We start from the raw sequence: 24,419 nt of genomic DNA on the forward strand, positions 1-24,419 counted from the left end.
GCATGAGGAATCAGGATGAAGTTACACAGAAAATGATAAAGGAACATTTTACGAGGCCCGTTACAATTACTACATAATTGCCCCCCCAGTAATCACGGTTGATGTTGTTTAGATGTGCCGAATAGTAATTTGATAAGTGATTATTGGTCAGACTATATATTTATATTATTATTTCAATTGTGTGTGGGGGGAATACAGTTAGAAAACATGTTTCATGATAATAAAAAGGCATTGTTTACTTCATAGGCTGTGTATTTGTGTGATTACTTTATCTGGGTCACATGACAGTGATACTCAGTAAAATCAAAAAACATATCCTGGGATTCATTAAAAAACTTTAATTTGTTCAAAAAAGTAAGAAATAAATAGGTTATTTTAAAACTTGACTGAAAGAAACAATTCTGTTGTGAATCAAATATCTGAGAGACAATTACGGCAACATTTGGATTTCTTACAGCTCAACATTTTACCTTACTTTAAGTATAATAGGTTTAAGATTGAATATGAGAGTACACGAGTTGAGGCAGATGTCACAGTTAGCAGGTTACCTTGAGGCGTTTGATTCTGTTTGCCTTGAAGTGGAGCCAAAAGAAATCAAGTGTCGCTGAACATTTGATTCAAATAGTTGAACTGGTGCCAGAAGCCCCTGTGACCCTGATATCTGCGGCCCGGACCCAGCATGACCTGGCTGAGGACCAGAGCGGAGCCACCCTCCCAGTCCGGGAGGGGATCAAACTCGGGTCACCAACGAGGAATTTTGACAGGCAGAAGTGTTACGTGAAATACTTCTCAAACAGAATAATTAGGAAAGGGGATTTGGGCTCTACACAGCCTGGCTATCGGCTCGTGAAGTAACGGTTTTGCTAAGCTATTTCAAAGCTTTACCCTCTTTTTTTTTAACACTTTCATTGTCAGGGACAATACATATAGGAATTGTTACATCTACAGTGCAGACAGATATTCTGTTGATTGTATTTATTGACTTACTCTAAATCTGCTTTTGTCTTTTTGCTTGCTTTATTATATGTAGGTGTGTTATATGTTTCCCTTTTTGATGGTTTTGATGTATTGCTTGTTTCAATATTGTAGTAATTATATCATCTTTCGTTTTTTTCCCAAATGTGTTCCCTTGTTTGCCCTTTAGGCTTCATGAATGCTTTCTTTATTTTATTGTATGTCCTTATTATCTTCTTTTGCAAATAAAAACGTAACTAACTTCATTTGTTACTTGATTGTTGCTTGGGTTTGTATATCATGACTATGAGAGCTCCCTGTTTTAAGCAATCAACATCATCTGGGTCATCATTCCGCATCATTCCGTACTCGCTTGTCATTTGGCTCTTGTTTTATGGCCGTTCAAACAGCTCCCGGCGTTTGGTTGTTGTTTCCAAACACTCCACGTGAGCACAGACAGCAGCTTCACCATGGATTTGGGTTTGCATAGTAAATGCATGGTGACGCGCCTCAGGTGGACAGGGACATGAGGGGTGAGAGGTGATGTTTACACCTGTATGTGTGTGTGTGTGTGAACTAGGGACAGATGTGTGTTTTAGATGGCGTGCCTGTGTGTATGTAAGTGGGTGTGTGTCAGAAAGACAGACTTTGGATAATTTGATAATCACATTCACCGAAATGGGATTAGACTAGAGGCAGCGGCTGGATTAAAGCCCTCGCTCCATATGTGCGTTTGTTTCAATCCTTAGGGCACTCGGTGCTCTCGGGGTCTGTCATGAGCCTCATTGTGCTCATTAACTCCACCTCTCTGCGTCTGCAGCTTGAAAAAATCTGCATAATTCATAACGTATATTCAGCCTACTGTAGCAGTTAGACTATATATGTTTTTATATTGCAACCAGCTAAGTGAAAAGAATATCAAACATGTAAGAAAGGTCTTCATGTTATTCACGTAACCAAAGTGAGGAGAATGGTGTTACTGTTATACAAGTGAGCACTATTTTATATTTTTGTAGTGATTTCCTAATCGCAAAGGCTGCGATTTGGTCACGTGACTTGCTAGATCAAATCCGTCTGCCCGCCGAGCCCGCTGAAAAAGCATCAATTTGGCGGGCTAACGCTACGCCGTACTTTGAGCAGATTTCTGTCATTCTAACAACTCTGAGTTGTAGTTTAACTTTTTTTTTTCAGACCCACCCGGATGAAAACAAGGAGACACTGCAAAATCCAAAGAGTGGAGAAGAAAACGAATAGGCTGCTGAGTTGAGATAACTTATATTTTTTTTACCTGATGGAAGCCGAGGTAATCCTGGATGGTGTGAGAGCAGAAAAAGACGATTCCCTCCGCTGTCACGACCAGGACAAAGCCATTCAGGGCCTGCACAGACAAGATGTGTTTGTATAATGTTCATATTGATTGAAAGTGTATTATTTTTTCCCCATGCATTGGTGTCTTAGTGACGTTATGATAACTTTCAGCTAAAATATCACGGTTTCACTTTATTGCGGCCTTGCAGTTACAGCTTTAAAATGTATTATTTTGAAATGTCTGGGTAAAAACCAAAAGTTTTATTTCCCCATTGACCACAATGTATTTTATTTAATAAAAGGTTGCATGGTAGTAAATATTTTTACTTTATGAGTTTTTATAGCGTTAATATGAGTTCCCCCAGCCTGCCTATGGTCCCCAGTAGCTAGAAATGGTGATAGGTGTAAGCCGGGCCCTGGGTATCCTGCTCTGCCTTTAAGAAAATGAAAGCTAAGATGGGCCAATCCAGAATCTTGTTCCGTATGACCTCATAAGGGGCAAGATTCCAGATTGGGTTACCTCCCCTTTCTCTGCTTTGCCCACCCATAGAATTTGGCCCAACCATGAGAGAGAGACATCATAACTTTTAAACCAGCAAAGTGGCAGTTGGTCAAGGCCTCCCCCTCCTCAAAAGCTGCAGACTTGGAAATGGCACATACTAAGGAAAGCTCATTGTGGGACTGGCTCTAGTGGCTGGAATTCTGCACCAAGGCTGAATTTTGGGAAAGAGACTTTAGATATAGTCTTAGCAGCCAATAAGGCCTATAAAAGAGACTTCAGATACAGTATTAGGGGACCATTAAAGCCTATATAAAAGAGACTTCAGATCCAGTTTTAGGGGACCACTAAGGTCTATATAAAAGAGAGTTGAGATACAGTATTAGGGGACCATTAAAGCCTATATAAAAGAGACTTCAGATCCAGTTTTAGGGGACCACTAAGGTCTATATAAAAGAGACTTGAGATAAAGTATTAGGGGACCACTAAGGTCTATATAAACAGACTTCAGATACAGTATTAGGGGACCACTAAGGTCTATATAAAAGAGACTTGAGATACAGTATTAGGGACCACTAAGGTGTATATAAAAGAGACTTCAGATACAGTATTAGGGGACCATTAAGGACTAAATAAAAGCATCCAAAGAGGACCATGTCAAGGGACCTTTAAACACACTGCACACTGGCAGAAAGACAGATTTCTAAACTGTACTTTCTGTCCTTGACAACTCATAAAAAAACTGCTTATACCACAGAACTGTATATCAGAAAAATGTATTGGTTATGAAACTGTACATTTTTTGTAAAAAAACGCAGTAAACTTTAAAAACAGTAACAAACCCATGCCTACATTTTGCAAGGCCTTCACTTGCTAGTATCACATTCCAGTGAACACAAGGACAAAAGGGAAGGAAAAAAAATAGGACTGGGGAAAGAATAAGACGGGACAAAAAGAAACAGGGATGACACTTCTCCCCCGGGCAGAAAGAGAGGGAGAGGAAGAAGAAAAGGAGGTCAGTACTCATCATCACTCCTCCTCGAGCCTCGGGGTTCGGGGAGGAGGTGATGACACTGTGTCCCGACACTGCAAAGAGTCACAACGGCATCCTGCTGGGCCCGCCTTCACCTCCCTGATGAGGGCGATGGTGACCTCCGTAGGAATACAGCCTTCATCTGACAACAGCCTAGTGTTAGCTTCGTCAGACGAGACAAGACTAAATATGTTCGTCACTAAATATGAGACGATGACGAAGACTGCACCAATGTCCGGCTCGATATAAAACCAGACGCGTTTAACAAAGTTGCGTTCAACAAAATTCATTCAACAAGAAGATTTTGTCAAGTAATTATGATGACATTTAAACAATATTTGAGATGTATGAAACTACTATTTGACTGACATGTCAATAAGAAAAAATCTGAGAATTTATTTATTTAAAAAAAGACAAAAAAAAAAAAAGGTTTTGACTACAACTTGATTAAGATACCAGAGTTATTTTTTGACAAAACTAGACAAAAACTTGACCAAAAAGAAAAAGGAAAAAGTGAATTGGCACAAGACTAAGACTAAATTAAAAATAGGTCAAATGAACACTACAACAGAGGGTGTACACTCCTCATTTCCACATTGCAAGGTTTAAATCGCTGCTGTTGGGTCATAACCTTACATTTCCCTTTTCCAAACCTCTTTCAAAAGCCATTACGTAATGTCAAAAACTCATCAGCGTCAGGCTTAAAACAAGGAAGCTTCTCTTAGCTGCTGAATAATTGACATCTAAGCAGGAGGGTCCTACTCGAAAGCAGCAATGTGTGACTTGAGAGATGCGACCTCAGAGAACCTCACATGAAAACACAACACCAACTGCCTGATCAGCCAGGCGCAACAGCGAATATACTTCCTGAGAGTTCTCAGGAAGGTCAATCCATCACATGTGCTTGTATCCGTCTATCGCTGTTCCGTAGAGAGCGTCCTGACCTACAACGTCCCAGGGTGGTCCAGCAGTACAGCTGACAAAAAGGCCCTGCAGAGGAGAATCAAAGCTGCTCAGAAATAACCAACACACACATGCAGGGCAGGAAATTTTATCAGCATATTTTTTGCCAGCCACTTTTTCCGGAATTCAAATTTATAAAAGAAAGTGCACTAGCATGTTTTGAGTTGCTTCAGTACATTATTTTGTATTATTAATACATGTGTTATTAATATAAGCAAATAAAAAGTGTATTTGTAAGGGATACAGTCTCTCTCTCTCTCTGTTGGTATAGCAGCTCGCTCTACTTGGTCTAGTGACTTATCAGCATGCGGTAAGGTCATGCTCTGCGCCTCGGCTTGGACACAGCGGTCTCCAGCGAGAGAGAAAAGGCGTTAACGTGGAACGCTTTCACACTTTTATCCCCTCTTTGGACCGACTTTGTGGAAACCACTGGGTCACGCATCACTAAGTAAGTCTAATGACGATGTTATGTTAGAGTTATGAATGGACGTTAGCAACAGGAGGCTAATTCACAAGGGTGCTATCCTATTTTATGTGTGAGCTAATGTTGCACATCTTTTCATGTGCGCTGCAACACTTATAATTCTGTTTATTGAATGCGTTATTCAGTGCAAATATAAACGGAGCATGTAGTTTCATCTCAGTAATGTTATTACTGTTACCCTGTTAAACGCTCACCTGTACTGTCGCCACGCAGACCTCGGAGTTCTCATTGAGTCTAGACTTTACGGCAGCGTAGTTAAGTAAATGTAGGTCAAGTTGTAATGTGCTGCCCCTACCACCTGCAGCATGTAATACTGTCCATTTACGGAGGGCATTTAAATGTCCAGTATGTCTGATCAACTGCTAATTTAGGGGACACCGCCCAACCCTAGTAAGCCAACCATTCCCTCGTTGTCCCTTCACAATACGCCACTTGTTCCAAAACTACCTTTTCTTTTTCTTTACTTTGCCCTCAACAGTTGCTTCTGCAGACAAGGCAAAGTCACCCACCATCGGCTGGCGGCGGGTGCTAATTTCCTACCCTGCACACCCACACATGCATACCTTCCACTGCCTCCAGAAGACAACAACAACTATACTGAATGACTCTTCCCACCCTGCCCGCCATCTTGTTGACCTTCTGCCCTTTGGACGCAGAGTTGTAAGCATTATGAGCTGTTGACTGTTATCTCTTCACACTAGCACAATACTTACCCTGAGAATTCTCTCAGATCACCATCATTTTAGTATATGTACTCCGGTATATCCTGTATTTAGTATATGTATGTACAGTTATATGCACAGAGCTGTTGAACAGCCAGTGCTTCTGCTTGGTGAGTGGGACATCACAGGTGTGACATCAGGACTCATCTGTCCAAACCTGGAGCAATATGTCACAACTAGAATATACTTGACCGGTGCTTTGGCAACATTACAAATGCTTACCGCTATCTAAATGTGAATATATATTCTAGTCTCTTTTCTCCTCTGGGATAGGAAACTGAATATCTTAGAGTTGTCGACAAAAACAAGAACTTTGAGGATGTCATCTTGGGCTTTTTGGGAAACACTGATCATTTCATTCATTTCACTCATCATCACATTTTTCACAATTTTCTGACATTTTATAGACCAAACAACTCATCCATTAATCGAGAAACTGTAAACAAAATAATTTTTGGTTTACTTTGATGAGGTTTTCATCATTTCTGAAACAATTTGTTATTTAGTTGAAAATACTTAAATGCAATTTTGATCATAGCAAACGGGCTATTTCAGGGAGGAGGTCTTCAAGTGACAGGCGTTAAAATGGAGCGTTTCAGACAGACAGTATGAGAAAAACAATATGTTGCAAACATGATATAGTAGAAACCAAAAAACAAGTATGAAGCTAAAAACTATTTGCAAAATATGGGACATTTAAACATAACCTATTACTGATTTTATGACCAGAAGTTTTGGATCTACGATATAAGCTTTGGAAACATACTGCAAAAAAATAACCTACAGCACAGTATGTGACCACACCCAACACATACACACACAAACACACACACACACACACACACACACACACACACACACACACACACACACACACATGCAATTCAGAGGGGAAGTGGCATACATATTTACTGTAGATTCATCTGTTTGTTGTCTCTGTCAGATGACATTGAACCCAATGACAGCAAACAGGAAAGCTCTCTCTCTCTCTCTCCCTCTCTCTCCCTCTCTCAGTATTTACCAAAAAATAAGAAATTCCCATAAGCACATTGACCTAGTTCTCACACAACTCACTTTCTGAAAGAGGACGATATGAAGGCATGAGGGGTGTGTTTAAGATTTGGTGATATCCTGTCAAACATCTAAGAATACTTTGAATGCTTTAAGTCGGTTTCCACCTCCAACAAGGCCCACATCTTCATCCAAACCCCCCTCACTTCAATAATAGATGTGTTCACCGTCTCTGTATAATTCATGGGCCGCCGTCTGTAATGGAACAGACCAGCTGAAGGAGGAAGCCGCTGATCCTTGATTCTTCACCGCTACAGTGACCCATTTACTCCTCTGGGATCAATCTGTTTTTACCAATGTTTTTATTAATTTGGTACTGCAAATACAATGTTCAACAAATCCCCTCATATCAACCCACAAGAATATTTCTCTGTCAACCACTGCCGGAATACAACAATCGAAAGACAAAACGCTACTGAATGACACTGTGGGGTCAGTGAGCAGCTCCTTCAGCAGCAGACTGATACACCCCCGGTGTAAGAAGTAGAGGTACCGCAGGTCATTCATCCCGCCGCTGTCAGACTCTACAACACCTACACTACCTGATAATGTTGTACTTTCTGTTCCTGTTTTTCATTTAATCCACACACTCTCTGTACATCTTTATCTGTATGTATATTTCCATTACAAGTACTTACTTTTTCAATATTATTTATGGTCACAGGTGAATATGACTTATCTTATGGTTACCTGCTTTTGCATTATCACTTTAATTACATATTCAATTTAATTTTAACGTCACTTACTACACTGCAATGTTGTTTTCTTGTACTATGGCAACTGCACTTTCCTTTACTTCAGTCTACCTTCTGCACATGTTCTATTGTTTGCCTGTTTTTCTTGTGTGTTTACTTGTTTGTTTGTTTTGCTTTCATTGTAGAAAATGCTGCTGTAACAAGGGAATTTCCCCGCTGTGGGATGAATAAAGTATCATCTAAGCTAATCTAAACTATATATCCAGTCAGTCTCTCCATGGACATAGATTGCACCATACTCTTGATCCAAGCACAAGTTGTAGGTGCCTCCATTGTCGTCCAGATGAGAGCTATAGTCCTACTTGCGTGTAGTATGGCCATCCATCCATCCATCCATCCATCATCATCATCGGCTTGTCCCGTGGCGGGTCGCGGGGGCAAGGGCTCTAGCGGGGAACCCCGAACTTCCCTTTCCCCGAGCCATAATAACCAGCTCCAACTGGGGGATCCCAAGGCGTTCCCAGGCCAGGGTGGAGATATAATTTAGAAAGTTCCAAATTTTTCATAACCCAAAAATCATTAAGGTCTGAGCTTATCGATACTGCTATTGAGACTAGTGGATATACTGATATATATATATATATATATCACATGAGGTCTAGCGTAAAGACTGTAGGTAAAGATGAGCCTCGCCAAAGCTTTTTAAGTCTTTGCCTTCTGGCTCAGCTCTCTTTTTTCACAGCTGTGCGATGCTCCCACCCCCGCTGCATCTGCACTGATAGTGCCTATAGTAAAACAAAATCAATACATTGATATTCTTGGGGTTTTGGTGATTTGGGATCAAAACATTTTCCAATGGTATTAGACTAGGGATGTCATGAGAACCGATACTACAGATACCTTCCGGGTCTAAAATTACAAAACGACGATGTCCAGTTTTTTGAAGCAAAAGCGGTGCTGCGTCTCTTCCGGAACTGATGAAGAAGAAGGAGGTCACCAACAAGTGGCCAAAGTCACGTCCTTATACTTCCGGTACATACAAGAGTCCCCTACCCGACCTAATAAAGGGCAAGTTCACCACGGTCCTCTTTTCTCAATGTACACCCCCCCCCCCCCGGTTTGAAATACCTCACCACTGAACAGGCTACACGTTGTAAACAGCCGCAGACGCTTGCCTGGTCCTCTGGTGACGTGAAGCCTGAAGCTAATGCTTAGCTACCTGTTCAGGAGGAAATTAGCCAACTCTGTGTCCTTTTGGACTCTACGCTGCAAATATTTACCCAGGGTTTGTAATGTCTCTGGTCACGCAGCTCTTAGAAACACTGTTGTTTTTGCACAGTAGCTTTTGAAAAGATGCCTGGGAGTCTGGAATTTGTCTGGGGACAGTTTGCCTATTCATTGCACTTTGTTATGTTATTTATTATGTTATTATTTGCTCTATTGCACATTTTTTGTATGTCTTCTTAAGACCTTTTCAAATATTTTATCGTGCAATTTTACTGGAACTGGCAGCCCTAGTCCTAAAATGGAATGAGTAAATAAACACACATACTGTGTATGACATATACAACACCATTATATGGCTTTTGAAAATAATATTAGCGTGAGATGGAAGGGAAAAACAACTGACCCCTGTGGTAAACTCAAACTCATCTCTCGGACTATTTTCCAAAAGCTGAAGCGAGAACACAAAAACAAGCCATTTCTGCTCTTGCCCTGCTGTGCAGAGCAGCCTCTCCTCCCTCAGAAGGGTTTTAACTGATTGTACAACCGCCAGTTGTTGCTGTTGTGTGCAGACTCTTAGCATGAAGCACGGGGATAAACGGCCACAACAAACTCAGACGCTCAGCCTCAGAGCCAGGGGGGTTTAGATGATAGCTACTCGACTATGCCCAGTCCATTCACGTTTAAATCCATGTTTTAAAGGGATGGTAGTGATCAAACACATGAATACAAACTGTATCCAGATGTCTGCAACGTGTAAATACATCTGAGTAGTTGAGCCACATTCTTTTCGTTCACACCACATTAAAGTGCAACTTTTTGGGGTTCTATCTTTCAGGAATGTGTGCCTGATAGGGCTGTGCTATTGAATAAATCATCCTACATTTATGTTTTTAATTAATTTCCATCTCCACACAGATATTTCTCAACAACATATCTTCAAAATCCCCTACTCTCCTGAATAAAAGGGTAATTTGGTAATTTTTTTCAACCTTTAACCTCTATTTTCTCTAGTTTTTGCGTCTAAGTGACTGAAGGGAACAGTCTTTGACAGTGGTCCAGTATTGAGAGAGATTGCTTCAGTCAGCAGTCAGGGAAACAAGCTGCAGTTTAAGTTATTGGGCAACTCCAAACTTTCATTGCTAGACCCAATAAAACGCCATGTAAATAAACAGTAATTTGACCATCGTAAAACATACTGCATTCAAAGTCGACAGACACAAAATAAGCCCATGAAAAGCCGTTTTTGGTTCCTCTTTCTGGTGTTACAACAATAACAACTGTGGTTGTGGTTAAAATAAACACATAGTTCACAGATTTACACAAGAAAATATGCTGGGTTCGAAGTCTATACTCGTGCTAAAAGCAGTGTTTTTTTAAATGGAGTCTGGTGGGTTTAGCCATAGCGATGTCAGAGCCGTTTCTGGTTAAACAAAGGCCTATCCCTACAGGGATTCTTCCATAATGTTGTCAAACACTATTACATAGTAAAAAAATACAATAAAGTAGCAAAAAAAACTGCATTTCACGAATCTAACTATAGGTTTGGTCACAGGGTTTTCGCATAGTACTGGACCAGTGTCGAAGATTGTTGTTAGCATCAGTCAACACAAAAAAATCCCAAAATTAGACTCCAACTTAAAAAAAAAAAACTCAAACCAACCCTTTTAACTACAGTGCCAGCTCTGATTAAGGACACAAGAGAAAATCAGTAAAAACATGTTTACTGATGACGGACGTCTACAAATGACAGCAACGTCTCCAACCTGCAGCAGCAGCTCCCCCTCGGGCAGGAGACCATCACTGTGATCGCCGCTCTTCGCCACGGCATTGGACAGCTGGTTCTTCAGCGCCACTACAGAGGGAGAAACAGAGAGGATAACTTGGAGATGGACACATTACAAAGGTCTTTCGTTTTGGATTGTTGGTCCAACACAAATCCAGGAGCAGGCGTCTCCAAAAACCTTGTCATCATGCCATCATGTTGAAGAGCAGGGCTTCAAAGGTCCGCATCAGGTCTGAAAATTGCCATTTTAGTGTCAGAATTTTGTAGCTTGTAAAGAATAGGTCCAATATTTACTTTGGTTTCTACGGGGCAAAAGACTTGCTCATAATCTGTGTCCACGTTTACTTCCCATTGGAATCAATACACTCAGGACCTGTGGCTGGTCTCCTGAGGAGGTGTGGCGGAGCCCATGTGACACAGATACAATAAACTACTCTGAGTTGGGGCGTCTCGGTTCTAAACCTTCTCTGACAAAACAGCCCACAGGGGCTTCTATGTGACCTCTGACCCCTGAGACAGAAACATGGGGTTGGCCCGGGGCCTTTGACCTTGGGGGTAAAATGTGTTTATTTAGGTTGAGTCAATTTATATTGAGTCACAATATGGATCGCTTTCTTGCATAAGCAGCAGTAGGCTTCAAATACGTTGCTGGTAACTGGCTTTAACCAAGCCTTATATTCAGTTTTTGCAAGCTAAGTATGGCTAAACTTGCACTTTCCTATAGTTGAAGAATAAAATCTGTGTTACGATCCAAAATTTAAACAAACCTAGGAAAAACTCTGATATTAGATTTAATAAACCAAGAATTGATTCGCTTTTTTAAAGCACATTTTTAAGCATATACTTGTATTTTAATACTAGATGAACAGAGAGAAATGAGAACAAAAACTGACTGGAAAGAGTCTTAAAAACCAATGGCATGTTCAGAGAAAAATGGGTGAAAAGTAAAGTGAATAATGCATGAAACATGAATAAGCACCAGAATGGTCCCTCACAGGTGTTATTGTTTAATGCCTGTGACATGAGTGTATTGTAGTTTGTGAGTTTATCTCCAAAAATGCCTCCTCGTATGAAAAGGGATGCTCCCCGCGCTTTGTCTGTTTGGCGACAGCGCTCAGTGTAGTGGAAGAGATAGATAGAGAGAGAGAGAGAGAGAAAGCAGGAAAAGCATGTGGACTATCAATAATTGAGAGCTGAAAAGGGGAGGAGGGGGTGTTTTTGCGCCCTGATGTTGTAAATGGTGGCCGGCGGCATGAAAAAACACCCCCTCCTCCCCTTGTGTTGAGGACTTGTGTTGGCACAGCGGAGGGCGACGGGGACACAAACAGCCAATAAAAACATCACAACAGACGCTCACGCTTACAGCTGGCTCACAGGACGAAGGAGACAGGAAGCTGCATGCATCAGCCGCCGTCAGGCCACATTCGGGAGAGGAGAAATCGGAAGAAATGTCTTTGGAGGGTATTACCAGAAAGGGTTTAGAACCGAGATGCCCAAACTCAGAGTAGTTTCCTGTATCTGTGTCACGACCACGCCTCTCCAGGAGACTAGCGGCAGGTCCTGAGTGTATTGATTCCAATGGGAGAAGTGAACGTGAACGCATGATTATGAGTGATTGTTTAGTCACTAAAGTACAGATTGGAGCCGTTCTTCACAAGCCGCATAGCTCCGGAACATTCTGACACTCGAATGGATTCACACGGACTCATCAGGAGAAAGTAACTTTGTTTCTGTCTCAGGAACAAACTCTCGCGAGATCTGGCGACTACAGAGAAGGTAACGTCAGCTAACGATCGTGACCGCCCTAACAAACTAATCTCTGTGATGCTTATTGTATTTTAACTGCGTAAATATAGAAGTTGGCAAAATAAACTATTAATAAATTGTAGAAACATAACTGTTCACCCGTCCACACAACGTCCACCGACACGTTCAAACGAGGCCACGCCCCTTCAGGTAGAGCGGGTCTTTGGTGTTATTGATGGATGAAATCAACAACATGATTTCAATTAGATGCAAATGTCTGCAATCTGCAGCAAACTCAAACAACTGAGTGAATGATTCGATGTTCGGTTCTGATAAGTTAATAATCAAAATCAAAACAGATCTGTTGATCTACTTTATCACATGACACGACACCCCTTTGTGTTTCCTGTTCTCCACCTTTAAAGATGACTCAGCCTCTGATCACTGAGAGAGAAGGTGACTCAGCATGTTTAAGGCTTGTACATGGAATGACGACATGTGTGGGACAAATACTGTATGTGTCGAAATCTAACAAACTCAGATTTACATGTATATTTTTTATAAATCACACAAGGAAACGTACATTAAAACATTGTTGCATTGAGATGCGTGGATGCTCGGTTTTAGAATCGTTGTCCCCTCAAAATGGATCTTGAGGTGCCCAAAGACCCCCCCCCCCCCCCCCCCCCTCAGTTTTCAAAAAGTAATGAGTTTATTATGTATTTTAGCAGAATACTGAAAGCAGAACTGAGTACACTTTAGTTATCGCAAGTAATATTGTTATTTTCCTAATACAATTCATCAACCTGCAACAATCGCAGATTAAAGTCTCTTCCGCCGGGACGATGACACGAGCAACGTCCAACCCGGCTACTTATCGTCATGACCCCAATACAAAATATGTATTTTAAAGGTTCCGCTATCTAACTTCTATCTAACGTATCTAACGAACTTCTAACTTCTATCTAACGTTTCGGTTTTTTCCCGCTCACAGGTGCCATTCCAATAACACCAAAGCTGTTCAGTTAAGGTAAATTAATTTTAAAAAAAACGGAAATTTTCCCTTTAACTGGCTGTGAAAGCGGACGCCGGCCACTACCAGTACTGACTGTTAGAGTGATGTACAACGGCGTCCCATAACGGGATACTAATCATTAAAAACAATCTTTTTTAAGACTGTTACGGTGTCATTTCTATGTGAAAAGGCAGCATTAGATGACACATTCACATCTAAAGTGGTCATGGGATTTTATACGGTCATGGTGAAATTGATCCATGCATCATAATCATAATAATCATAAAAAACGTGATTATTTTTCAGACAATAACATCCCTAACTACGACTGTAAGACCATTTAAAAACAAGGGTTTCTCTGAGATTGTGGGAGCCAAAAGTTGAAAAGTGGGCGCCCCCCCCCTCGTGTTTTTACTCTATGAGGCTTTCATCTCCCCCGCCCTCCCACCTCCTCTCAGACCTACAGTACATTACTGTGTGACTGAGACTTTGGGACACGGGTCAACTCACGGCCACGGGCAAGACGAGCTGACCTACTACACGTGAAGGTTGTTTTACTAAGACGTACGATTGGGGGGGGGCGTCCAGGCGAGAGATTACCAATGCTGCTGTTAAAGCTAGCGACCTTATTAACAGATTTTTTTTTTAAATTCTGCTTGGGGTGGAGACGTTCTTCCTGCATGTCTCTACTGGGTTGTGACGTCAGACGGCCAATCACAGACATTCTGAGTACTCGGTGGAAGAAAGCTGCTTGCTGATTGGCTCACTGATGCTGAGATTTACTCCTTAGGTATTGGTATTGGCATTTTTCTATACGATCGATACTTTAGAGCAGGGGTCTTCAACGTTTTCCAGGCCAAGGACCCCCAAACTGATGGCGAGATGGAGCGGGACACCTTAATTATATATATTGTATAAAATTGTGTTATATAAAACTGGTCCTATAGTGCCATGTGTAAATGTACCTTGTTATTGTGCATTCAATACTAAGATACTCAAATAATACACAGGTTCATATATTCATGTTTTTATTTTAAACATGTGCGAGGCACAGTGAGTAGGGTATATTCTTAATAAATGTAAGTAATGTCTATTACATATGGAGTAATGTAACGAAAGTAATTTCGCCCTGGGATTATTAAAGTATTTCTGATTCTGATTCTGATTCCTCGTTGATGGGACAGGTGTTGTGAATGAAACGGTGCCCAGCTTGAAAGAGCTTCTGTGTGTCGCTGAATGTGTGCATTGATGACTGAAAGACATCTTCTGCCTCCATTTATCTGTTTACTACAGTGTGTTGAATTCATGTTAATGTGTATTTAAAGACATTTCAATGTCTAATCAACCCAAACTTTTGCGACCCCCATGCCGTACCTCCGCGGACCCCCTGTTGAAGACCCCTGCTTTAGAGGCAAAGCGGTCGGTGCCTACGTAGTGTTGAATTCGGTACCCAGCCCTAATCAAGTCTGACTCATAGTCCACCGTCCCGTGTCCACCGTGGCTTCCAGAAACTCCCCCTGACCTTCTGTCTGTTTCTGGATGTTTTTCTGCCTCTGTGTCCGCAGGTCCTGTGTGCGAGGTGTGAAAAGCTATTTCACTAGGCGGGGAAGGAGAAGGGCAAAGCATCTGTTTTCACGACTACACACTGACATTTACCAGCTTCACTTTCTTTCCCTATCTGTCTCAATTTCAAAAGTCATCATGGTCACCACTTCCAAACCACTGCTGCCAGAGCTGTTTAGAAGCCCAAATATGCCTTCCTGGGAGCTTTTTGGTAGATTACCTTTTGCAGGGTTTCCCCTGCCCTCAGCAGGTTTGGGTGTAGCATCTACTGTTAGCCAAATGAATGGAACTAAAAAGACTTTTCTCACATCTAATGACTGGAGTTGGACTTTTTAGCAAGTTTTGTCTTCAAGCTTTTTGGATTTCTATTGATATAGTGATATTTAAGTTTCCAGACACAGATTTGGAGATAATTACGATCCAAAATGATGTGAAAAAGAGACCCAAAACTCCCACTAAGAGACACTAACAGACTACAAAGAGACGCCAAATGACAGAGATGCACAACAAGCCCACTTTAAACACAAATGACCAAAGAGAGACACACAAAAACCTAACTAGAGTTGCAGCAGCATAAGCCTATCTAAATCCCACAAAAGACACAAAATGTATGGGGACATTGCATCTTTATCGTTGTATAGCTAAAAGTCTTTCATAAAGCAAAGAAATCCCTGTTCTACGTCAGATCTGGTGTTCTCCTTACCGGAGAAGAAGTTCTTGGTGCGGAGGAAGCTGACGCTGAGGCGGAGGATGGACAGTTTGTCCAGGCTGGAGATGACGTCTTCGGGGAAGGGCAGCAGGCTGGCGAGCCGGTCCAGCTCTGAGTTGAGGCGGTCGCGGTGGCGTTTGGACGGGTTGGACTTGGCACTTTCAGCCGCGGCGGGTTTGACTCTGGACATGAGGGGACAGTGTGAGTGACATTACCCCCCCCCCAGGAGAGTTACACTGACATGTGGATTAGGGCTGCACATCATATCGTCTTTTTTTCTTTTTTTTTAGTGCTTCCCTTTATGTTCAATTCAGTGTTGAATGCATATTATGCATAAATAACTGGCCTTTAAAATAAAAATGTGCCTGCCTCTATAGGAATTTATCATAGGGGCGTGTATAGTTAAGCCCCCTGTATTTCTGTATTAAAAGGCAGAACATTTATTTATTTAAAATACATTATTGATTCACAAGAAAATTGGTGTCCTTAAAAGGTTGAATGTTTGTAAATTTTTTTAATTAAGGCATTAAGATAATTTTCCAAAAGGTGTTTTTTTATTCCTTTTTTTAATCAACTTTAGCGAGGGCTTCTCAAGCCACTGTATATATAGATACATAGATAATCATATATTTTGAGGCTGTTTTCTCAAAAAGGATTTTTTTTATTTTTTGCTGTTGACGTCCTGTCAATTTGAATGTGTCTTAATATCTTACACTCCTGGTTGCATATCAAGACTCTCATTTGAGATAATAAGTAGTCATTTCCTGTTGACATCATGCTTGATACATACATCATGACATTAGCTAACTGACAGCAAGATAACAAGGGGCTAATTCCATTTAAATGGTCTAAAAGAAGAAGAAGAAATTACCCCTTCTGCGCTGGTTTTCTTCTTTTCCGTCCGGCGTACATGTCGTTGTTGCTTTCTTGTCTCTGTTAATAACTGTGAAGTAGAATACAAACTCCAGACAGAAGAACCCAGCGGTAATTTATACGAGGAGAGATACAGCAGACGCCATAACTAATGATACACTAGACGCACTAGCTAAAGCTGCCTGTCGAAGTATTACCGGCGGACCATCACAGGATTAACGTTCCTCTTGGTCCTGTTATCCCGTCCATGGTGCTCAAATCCCGCACGGACATACAAAAAAAAAACTCCGTTTAAGCTTCACATTCTGGGGAAGAAGTTCAGCCCCCCAAACGTTCAAATGACACCGTCAGAAAGTGTTGGAGGTCCTCGTCCTGGTCCCTCTGCTGCTCCGTCTCTCTCCCGGACCCCGACTAGCGCGCGCTTCCCGGGGAACTGATTTGACGTCGGGAGCGTGCAGCGGGTCAAATGTCACGTCATCACTTTAGTTTTTTTAAATAAAAATGTATTTATTTAAAAAAAATGTTTTACTCTGTAAAGTAGTAGTTAAGTGTTCTCAAAAGCGCTATAAATAAAAAAATGGAATTATTATAATTATTAAATATTCTCGGAGGACCTTTCACAAACCACAACATTACATTAGGGACGTTTTATACATCACTAATGTTGTTTTAATATTCAATAAACATGTAGATTTGGTGTCATTTTGTATAAAAGCCACCCATAATCATGTAAACAGCAGTTCAGAGCAAAGTACTTAAATAGTGTACCTTTTAGACACAAATAAAGACAGATTTCTTTATCACAAAAAAGATGTCCTATGTCCAATTTTTTTATGAAGAAGACTTACCAGTTAAGTCATGTCAACCAACTAAAACATGTATGCGTCAGTAACGATAATACCAAACATACTGTATATTTTTATACCTGGATATATTATTGCTTTCTGTGTTAATTAACGTAGAAATGTTAAAGGTCAAATGTGTTTTTTGTTTTTAACTTGGTTTAATTTTTTTCTGCTTTACAGGCACGTTGACGTTTTAGTGAAGTTGCTAATGCAGCGGGCCAAAGTAAGACATTTCTGGCCCGGTTTTAGGGCTTAATTTAGCCCGGTTTTGGGGCTTAATTTGGACCAGATTGGCAAAACAGGCAACAAATGCATTCAACTGCAAAACATGGAGTCACACTGCCATCTAGTGGACACTGGAGACCATCACGCCACACAAAACTACAATGAAGATATAAATGGACTACATGTCCCACTAGAGGTACTTTAGAGAACTGCAGGGGTCCAAGAGATTTTTTTGCATAATGTTTTTCCAAGGCTGTTGGACCAGAACATGTACCTCTTTATTTAGACTTTTATTTTCCTACCAAAATTGTGATTTTTGAGATGTTTTTTTTTGCATTTTCAAAGTTTTTGATACTATTTTAGACCTGGTGTTGCCTGACTTGGTTCTTTTTACAGTCCTTATCCTAGTTTTAGAAGTTTCTAGGTTTTAAAAAAAAATTTTTGTCACCCTTTTTCATTAGCTAGCGTAGCACTCGCTTCGAGGTTTTCAGTTCCAAGGCTTGTTCCTCTTTATGATAACTTTCTAGGGTGCTGGGCTTAAAAACAGAACATTACAATGAGATTTTCTTTTTTTTGGACTCAAAAAGACAGAATAACGGCTATAAAACGTACAAAAATATTTTATACCAGTATCTTTTTTACTGAAGCCTCCTTAAAAGAGTAAGGAATTCCCCCCAAAAGAGATAAACACTCACTTTGTGTTATCACCGTTTAAGTTCATATCGTTTTTCACATTGTCAAATTTCCATAAAACTTATGCATTTAGAGACCAGCCTTAAGAAACACTGCAATGTGTGACCAGATCACCTTTAATTTGATGAACATTGTCACAACGCATTATGTAATACATGTGCAAAATGTAACAACTGTTCACTTCATTATGTAATAAAACCCTGGGAAATTTGAAGGGTTGAATGAAAGGCTTTATTTGAACCAAAATGCAATATGCAATTCTTTATTGCATGTTGCGTTCAGGGTTTTTATAACAAAAAGCGTGAGATCCTTACACATCGAAGTATAAATGTATTACATTTTGACCTTTTATTACATTATGCGTTGTTACAAGCATGAAAAGATTAGCACTCAATACGCTGTTCAACGCCAGATTTGGAGGGCAAATGAAGATACAATGTGTTGAAAAGTTACAAAAAAACCTCATAACAGGAAGTTAACTTACTGTATATGCTGTGCAATATGTACAATAAATGATAAAGGCGTGAGTCAGAGTTAAGGCAATAAGGCATTAAAATACACGATATAGGACATGTACATATTTTAAACAGAACATTTATGTATTTATATACAGGTACACAAAGATACTGCAATGTGGAGCCTTGGCCTTCTTGTGTTTGCAAGGTAAAAAAAGTACAAAGGGTTGTTTGATTTTTCAACGAGAAGCAAGCAACAAACTAGATTTAATATTTCTATATGAATACTTAGTGATTGGATTGAAAGCATTCAAATTTGAAAAAGCATTCAAAGGATAACTACCATTTTTCTACCTGGACCTTCTGTTTTTGACATTCGAACAACAATCTTTGACGTTGGCCCAGTATTAAGTGAAAAAAGCTACAATGTAAGTTATTGGGCAATTGTGCATCTTTGATTTATGTCCACAAAAGTGCTTGTTTTGCTGCTGATAGACTCAGATTGTTTCACTAAGTTATCTGACAACATTATGGAAAGGATTTCTAAGGAGGTCGACCTTTCTGTTAAAGAGTAAGATACTTAAAAAAAAAGATAACATTGGTGAAATTGCGTTTGCTAAACCCACCAGACTCCATGTAATAAACAGTCACTTTAACATCGTAAAGTACACTTAATTTAAAGTCAGCAGAAACAAAATAAAACTATAAAAAGCCGTTTTGGGTCATCTTTCCACCTTTCCAACCATCACAACTCTTGTTTTGGTTGAAATAAACATATAGTTTGCAGATTTACATGTGAAAATATGTTGGCTCTATACACGCTAAAAGTATTTATTTTTTCAATAGAGCCTGGTGGGTTTAAAGGTCTATCTCTGTGGTCAGACTCTTAGTATAATAATCAAAGCCTGTCAGTGGCAAAACCAGCACTTTAAGTGGATGGAATTGACCATGCATATTTGCCCCACAGGGTTACATTGCAACCAGTCTGTTGCTGCTGGTTACAGCGTTGAACGCTTAATACTGGACCAATGTCAAAGATTGCTGTTCTAGTCAGATACACACATAGGGTTGAAAAGACGAAATTACCCTTTAAGGTCACAGACTTCCAAAATGAGCAATTCTTATGTTCATAGAAACATTAACGGTGAGTGATCAACATGGGGAGAAATTTGGGGATTTAGGGATGTTTTCACACCATTTATTAATTGCTTTGGTTGAATATTTCTCTCTAGCATGCTTCTTATACAGTATATCCGTCAAGAAAAAAGACTTCATTTGGATGAGAATTAGTTTGTTTCGTAGATTTATACGTCAAATTAACTTTATGATTCAATTCGATGCACAGTAGATGTTTTTACGATGACATTTCAAGTCTAAAATTAAGAGTTTAGCACATTATGGTGTGAAAAATTGAGACCAGAAAAACAATTAATTAAATCGATCATTGGACTTGGCCGGCATTACTGACAAACCATTCCAATGAAAGAGCGTAGACTTTGTTAGCGGTTGAAGTTAACTCGTCATATTTACAATTGTTTTTCTTTGCTTGGTACAATGTCTAAAAGTTGCGTTAGTGTAGCATTCTGCGCCTGTAATAAGTAAAAAAAATCCTGATCTTAAGTTAGAAATACTGCCGAATGGACAGAGGGAGCCGGTGTTGTCTCGCAATCGCCGAATATAAGCTAACGCTAATACCACTAGCGTCATAACTCTTGTTATGATTTGATACTATATATAAAATTGAATTGAACATGCTTAGACATACTAGTCTTTAATATAGCTCTGATGAACGTGGGATAACAACAGACTGCTTGATGACCCTGGGATAACTCATAATAAAATCAGGTTGAATCATCTAAGATGAGCTAACGGTTAACGTTAGCTGTCTCTTACCTGAAGGGGCATTCAGGTAGCTGACAATTTGGTAGCTGACAAAATATTTGGGGAAACAACATTTTTAAGTACTGTATCTTGCTCTGTCAAGAGGTTAAAGTGCTTTTGAGTAGCCATATTGGGTTAACGCAATGTTATCCGTTCAGGTGGAAAGGATTATGTCCCCCCCCCACCCGTGACTCCGCCACAGGCCACGCCCCCCAGCTATGACGAGTCACCGACCAAATGTATTTATTCTTAAAATCGCAAAGAAATATTGCAGCTTCTCTTAAAAAAAAAATGTTGAAGACGCTGTTCAGCCCAGCTTTAAGTGCGACTTTTGGGTGTTAATGTGAACGCTTTTTGACACGTTGGAAACTTGAGACATGAACGCAGCACATTTCTCGTTGGAGAATATCAAACGCCGGGTTAGGGTTAGGGTTAGGTTTTTTTTTACCCTTTCTGGGGTTTTGCCGATGTTTCGCTCTTCTTTTTGGATGTTTTGAAGGTTTTTTCTCCCCTTTTCCAAAGACTTTGTAGAAGTTTTTGAAGCTTTTTCTGACTTTTCTGTCACTTTTTCTGTCTCTCTTGATTTCTTTTTGTTTTTCTTGTTTTTTTTCCCCATGTTTTTAACGCATTTTTGTCACTTTTTTCAACCTTCTATGATTTTTATTACTATTTATGTGATAAAATCGAATAATACCCAAACTAAATTCGAAGTATTGGACTGATCTTTTTTTTCCGTTGTACGAACCATCCACGTTAGGTTTTTTTGGACAATTAGTTGAAAGAAACACACATTTTTGATATAAAGTTGTTGAAAATGGGTCAAATTTGACCCAAGGAAAAGAGGAGGATTAAATAATCAGAAATGTTAAAAAGGTACTTGTGAAGTGTTTCCCCATTTTTTTCTTCCTTGTTTTAAATACACAATAGCTGCCTATAAACCTGTGTTTTTGGTTTTTTGTGCGATGCAAAAACGCCGATAAATAATGAGACAAAGACAGAAGCAGGAAAAGAGGAGGGAGACGGAAATATGACTTAAGGCTCCACTCTCGCATCTCAGCATCCTACAGCGCGTCTGATTGACATTCTGGTCTTTAATCGCCAGCTTTAGTTTCATGTTCAACTCCAAAAAATGTAAAAACATTTTTAAAAATAGGAAATGTTAAGGCAGAGAGTGAGTCTGCTCAGCTTTGACTCTCAGTCTAGGCCTATTAAAAAGCAAAATCTTATGTAAAATGTAAGATTATTATGACTTTAAGTTGAGTTTTTTTTCAAATAAGAGTTTATGATCCAATACATATATACAAATCTAAGGTGTACAGAGTACTGAAACCATCCTAATTTTGGTATCAACACACTTCCCTTTTTGTAACAAAAGCTCTTTGTGAATTCTTTTCTCTTCGCTATGCTTTGGCAACACTTTAAAGAAACATTATCTCACAAAGTGGCTCTGACAAAGTTCAGGAAACTTTTGGTTTGCAACAAATATTCAATCTTCACTGCACATAGTTTTTTTAAGCAAATATTCCCAGTGGAAATGTTTTAAGGTGTAAAAAGACTGAGCTTTCTGTCAGATTCTATATTTTCCTTTCTTTCTCCCTACAACAGGAAAACAACAACACAGAAATATTACAGAAAAGACAAATATAGAAGTGGCTCAGTGATTAAAAAAAGAAGCTCTGACTGATTGCTTTAAAATATATACATAAAACAAGCAGCAGCATCTTTAAACGGTAAAAGCCCTCTGTTAGTGGGATAATGATGTGATTTGGTTGTGCTTTTTTTTTCTTTTTCTTTTTATATACCCTGTCTGCAAAAGCAAATCTCCCTCACTGAGATAGCAAATGAATGCAACTGAGATACAATTTTTAAAAGGACAAAAACAGCAAAAACAAGTAGATATATTTTATCCTTCCAAAATAGAAAAGAGATATTTATAGAGTATTGGGTTTCTGTGCGTTGCAGACAGCGGAGCATTGGCAGGAAGTAAATATTTCTTTTTGTAACTTTCATTCAGGGCCAAACATTCCGTCGTGTGGGAGGCAGTGGCGTAGCCTATGTGATCCCCCGTATACGCCGTGCACCCGCAGATATTTTCCCCAGTCTGTGGGAGACAATCGCTACGTTGTTGTTAGTTTCTTGCCCTAGCAACGGCAAGCACTCGTTGTCCACCAACGGCAGCCAATTGTGGGACTGTAACATCTGACAACCCTCTGGCCCACAAAGACTTTTCCCCTAGAATTTGCATGGCGAAAGACACTTCTATATTTCAGGAGAAAGGCCAAGTTCTCTGGGCGGGCTAAGCAGAGAAAGGGGAGGTAACCTTGCCCCTTATGACCTCATAAGGAGCAAGATTCCAAATCCGCCCATCTGGGCCCGGCAGGGCAGGATACCCAGGGCTCGGTTTACACCTATCACCATATCATAATGAACACTAGCAGACCCACGGGACAGCACCACGTCCCCCTGCACAACACGCTCATATGGTGGTTCTCCTGAGCTCCCGTAGCTGTAAAATGGATATTGTGGCTTTAGTTTATCATGTATATTATCTTATGATTCTTTGAGCTCTGTATGTGGTAAAGCCTGTAATGTTATTAACGTCTCTGTTCACAAACTACCGGGGCTACTGCTAACGTTAGCTAGCTCACTTTAGCAGCTAGCTAACTTTAGCTGAAAGCACAACATAATGATAACATCCCCTGCTGCCTTTTTCAAAAAATTTTAAACAATTTTTTCAAGTATTGTTGCCTTTTTTCAAGGTTTCTTTTGACAATCTTTGGCGTTTTTGCTGCTTTTTCCAACATTTGTAACCTTTTGACGTTTTGCCACTTTTCGGAGGGTTTTGTCGACAATATTTTTGAGTTTTTTTCTTTTTAAATACACAATCTCAACCCCACAATCTCACAATGTCGAACCCAAAGTCGGGCCCTAAACATCTCCTTTCACGCTAACTCTGCAGGCGGATTCGCCTGTGAAGCGCTGTAGTTGCAGTGGGTGTTGCAGGGGGCAGTACTGAGCCCGTTGCAGCTTGGAAAGTGCGTACTTGGGACATAAACAAAAAGTCCGATCTATGGCGTTGTCTGAAGTGTTTTTTGTACAGTATGTGTGGGTTTTTACAAGAAATAAGGCGATTAATCATCATATCATCAATAATGACGATTGCAGGGTTCAACGTTAAGGTTTTTCTTTTTTCCTGCTTGGGCAAGTGAAAACACTTTTTGGACTAAATTTTAACTGGCTGCTATACAAATTGTTGTTTTTCACTTTTGAAAATAGAAACATGAAGTGTTGGAAAAACCCATTGGAAAAAAAACACATATTGACAGTAGAGTCAAATGTCGAAGAAAATGTAAAGAAAATAAAAAAATAAAAGTAAATGTTGCAAAAAAACTTCACCAACTCAATTCTTGATCGGCCAACGGCACATTCACTTGGCTGATGACACCAGGTGGGCTGGAGCCAAACTTTCATCCATCATCATCAAATCACTGATTCAGATCATCTGTTAACCTTTTCCGTTGTTTGTTAACCAACCAGCTCCGAAGACGGGAACATACGTTTTCCTTTTCTTCTCTTCCTCAAAGACCAGCCATCCTGAACCAAACACTTAAAGCAACCATCGCTGTTTCCGAATAAGAAGAAAAAAGAGAAAAGAGTCTCTTTGTCCTTTCCTCA

At 40.0% G+C, this 24,419-nt stretch overlaps 1 protein-coding gene and 1 long non-coding RNA gene across 2 annotated transcripts in view; one reads left to right on the forward strand and one right to left on the reverse strand.

Moving 5' to 3' along the window:
- Positions 1-17,041, reverse strand: part of ahr1b (aryl hydrocarbon receptor 1b) — a 28,406-nt gene extending 11,365 nt beyond the window's left edge. Inside the window, exons 1-4 of the mRNA XM_034864833.1 lie at positions 16,644-17,041; positions 15,767-15,954; positions 10,720-10,808; positions 2,243-2,332 (exon numbers count right to left, since the gene is read on the reverse strand). Of these exons, the coding sequence (XP_034720724.1) occupies positions 2,243-2,332; positions 10,720-10,808; positions 15,767-15,954; positions 16,644-16,684 (408 nt within the window). The 5' untranslated portion in view covers positions 16,685-17,041. The remainder of the gene's footprint in view (positions 1-2,242; positions 2,333-10,719; positions 10,809-15,766; positions 15,955-16,643) is intronic.
- On the forward strand, positions 223-24,370 carry LOC117939578. The gene is made up of 3 exons (XR_004655628.1): positions 223-233; positions 17,502-17,505; positions 24,290-24,370. It is a non-coding gene; the product is annotated as an uncharacterized LOC117939578 (long non-coding RNA).
- The last annotated feature ends 49 nt before the right edge of the window (positions 24,371-24,419 follow it).

Source organism: Etheostoma cragini, chromosome 24 (genome assembly GCF_013103735.1).
Source record: "Etheostoma cragini isolate CJK2018 chromosome 24, CSU_Ecrag_1.0, whole genome shotgun sequence".
NCBI lineage: Eukaryota > Metazoa > Chordata > Actinopteri > Perciformes > Percidae > Etheostoma > Etheostoma cragini.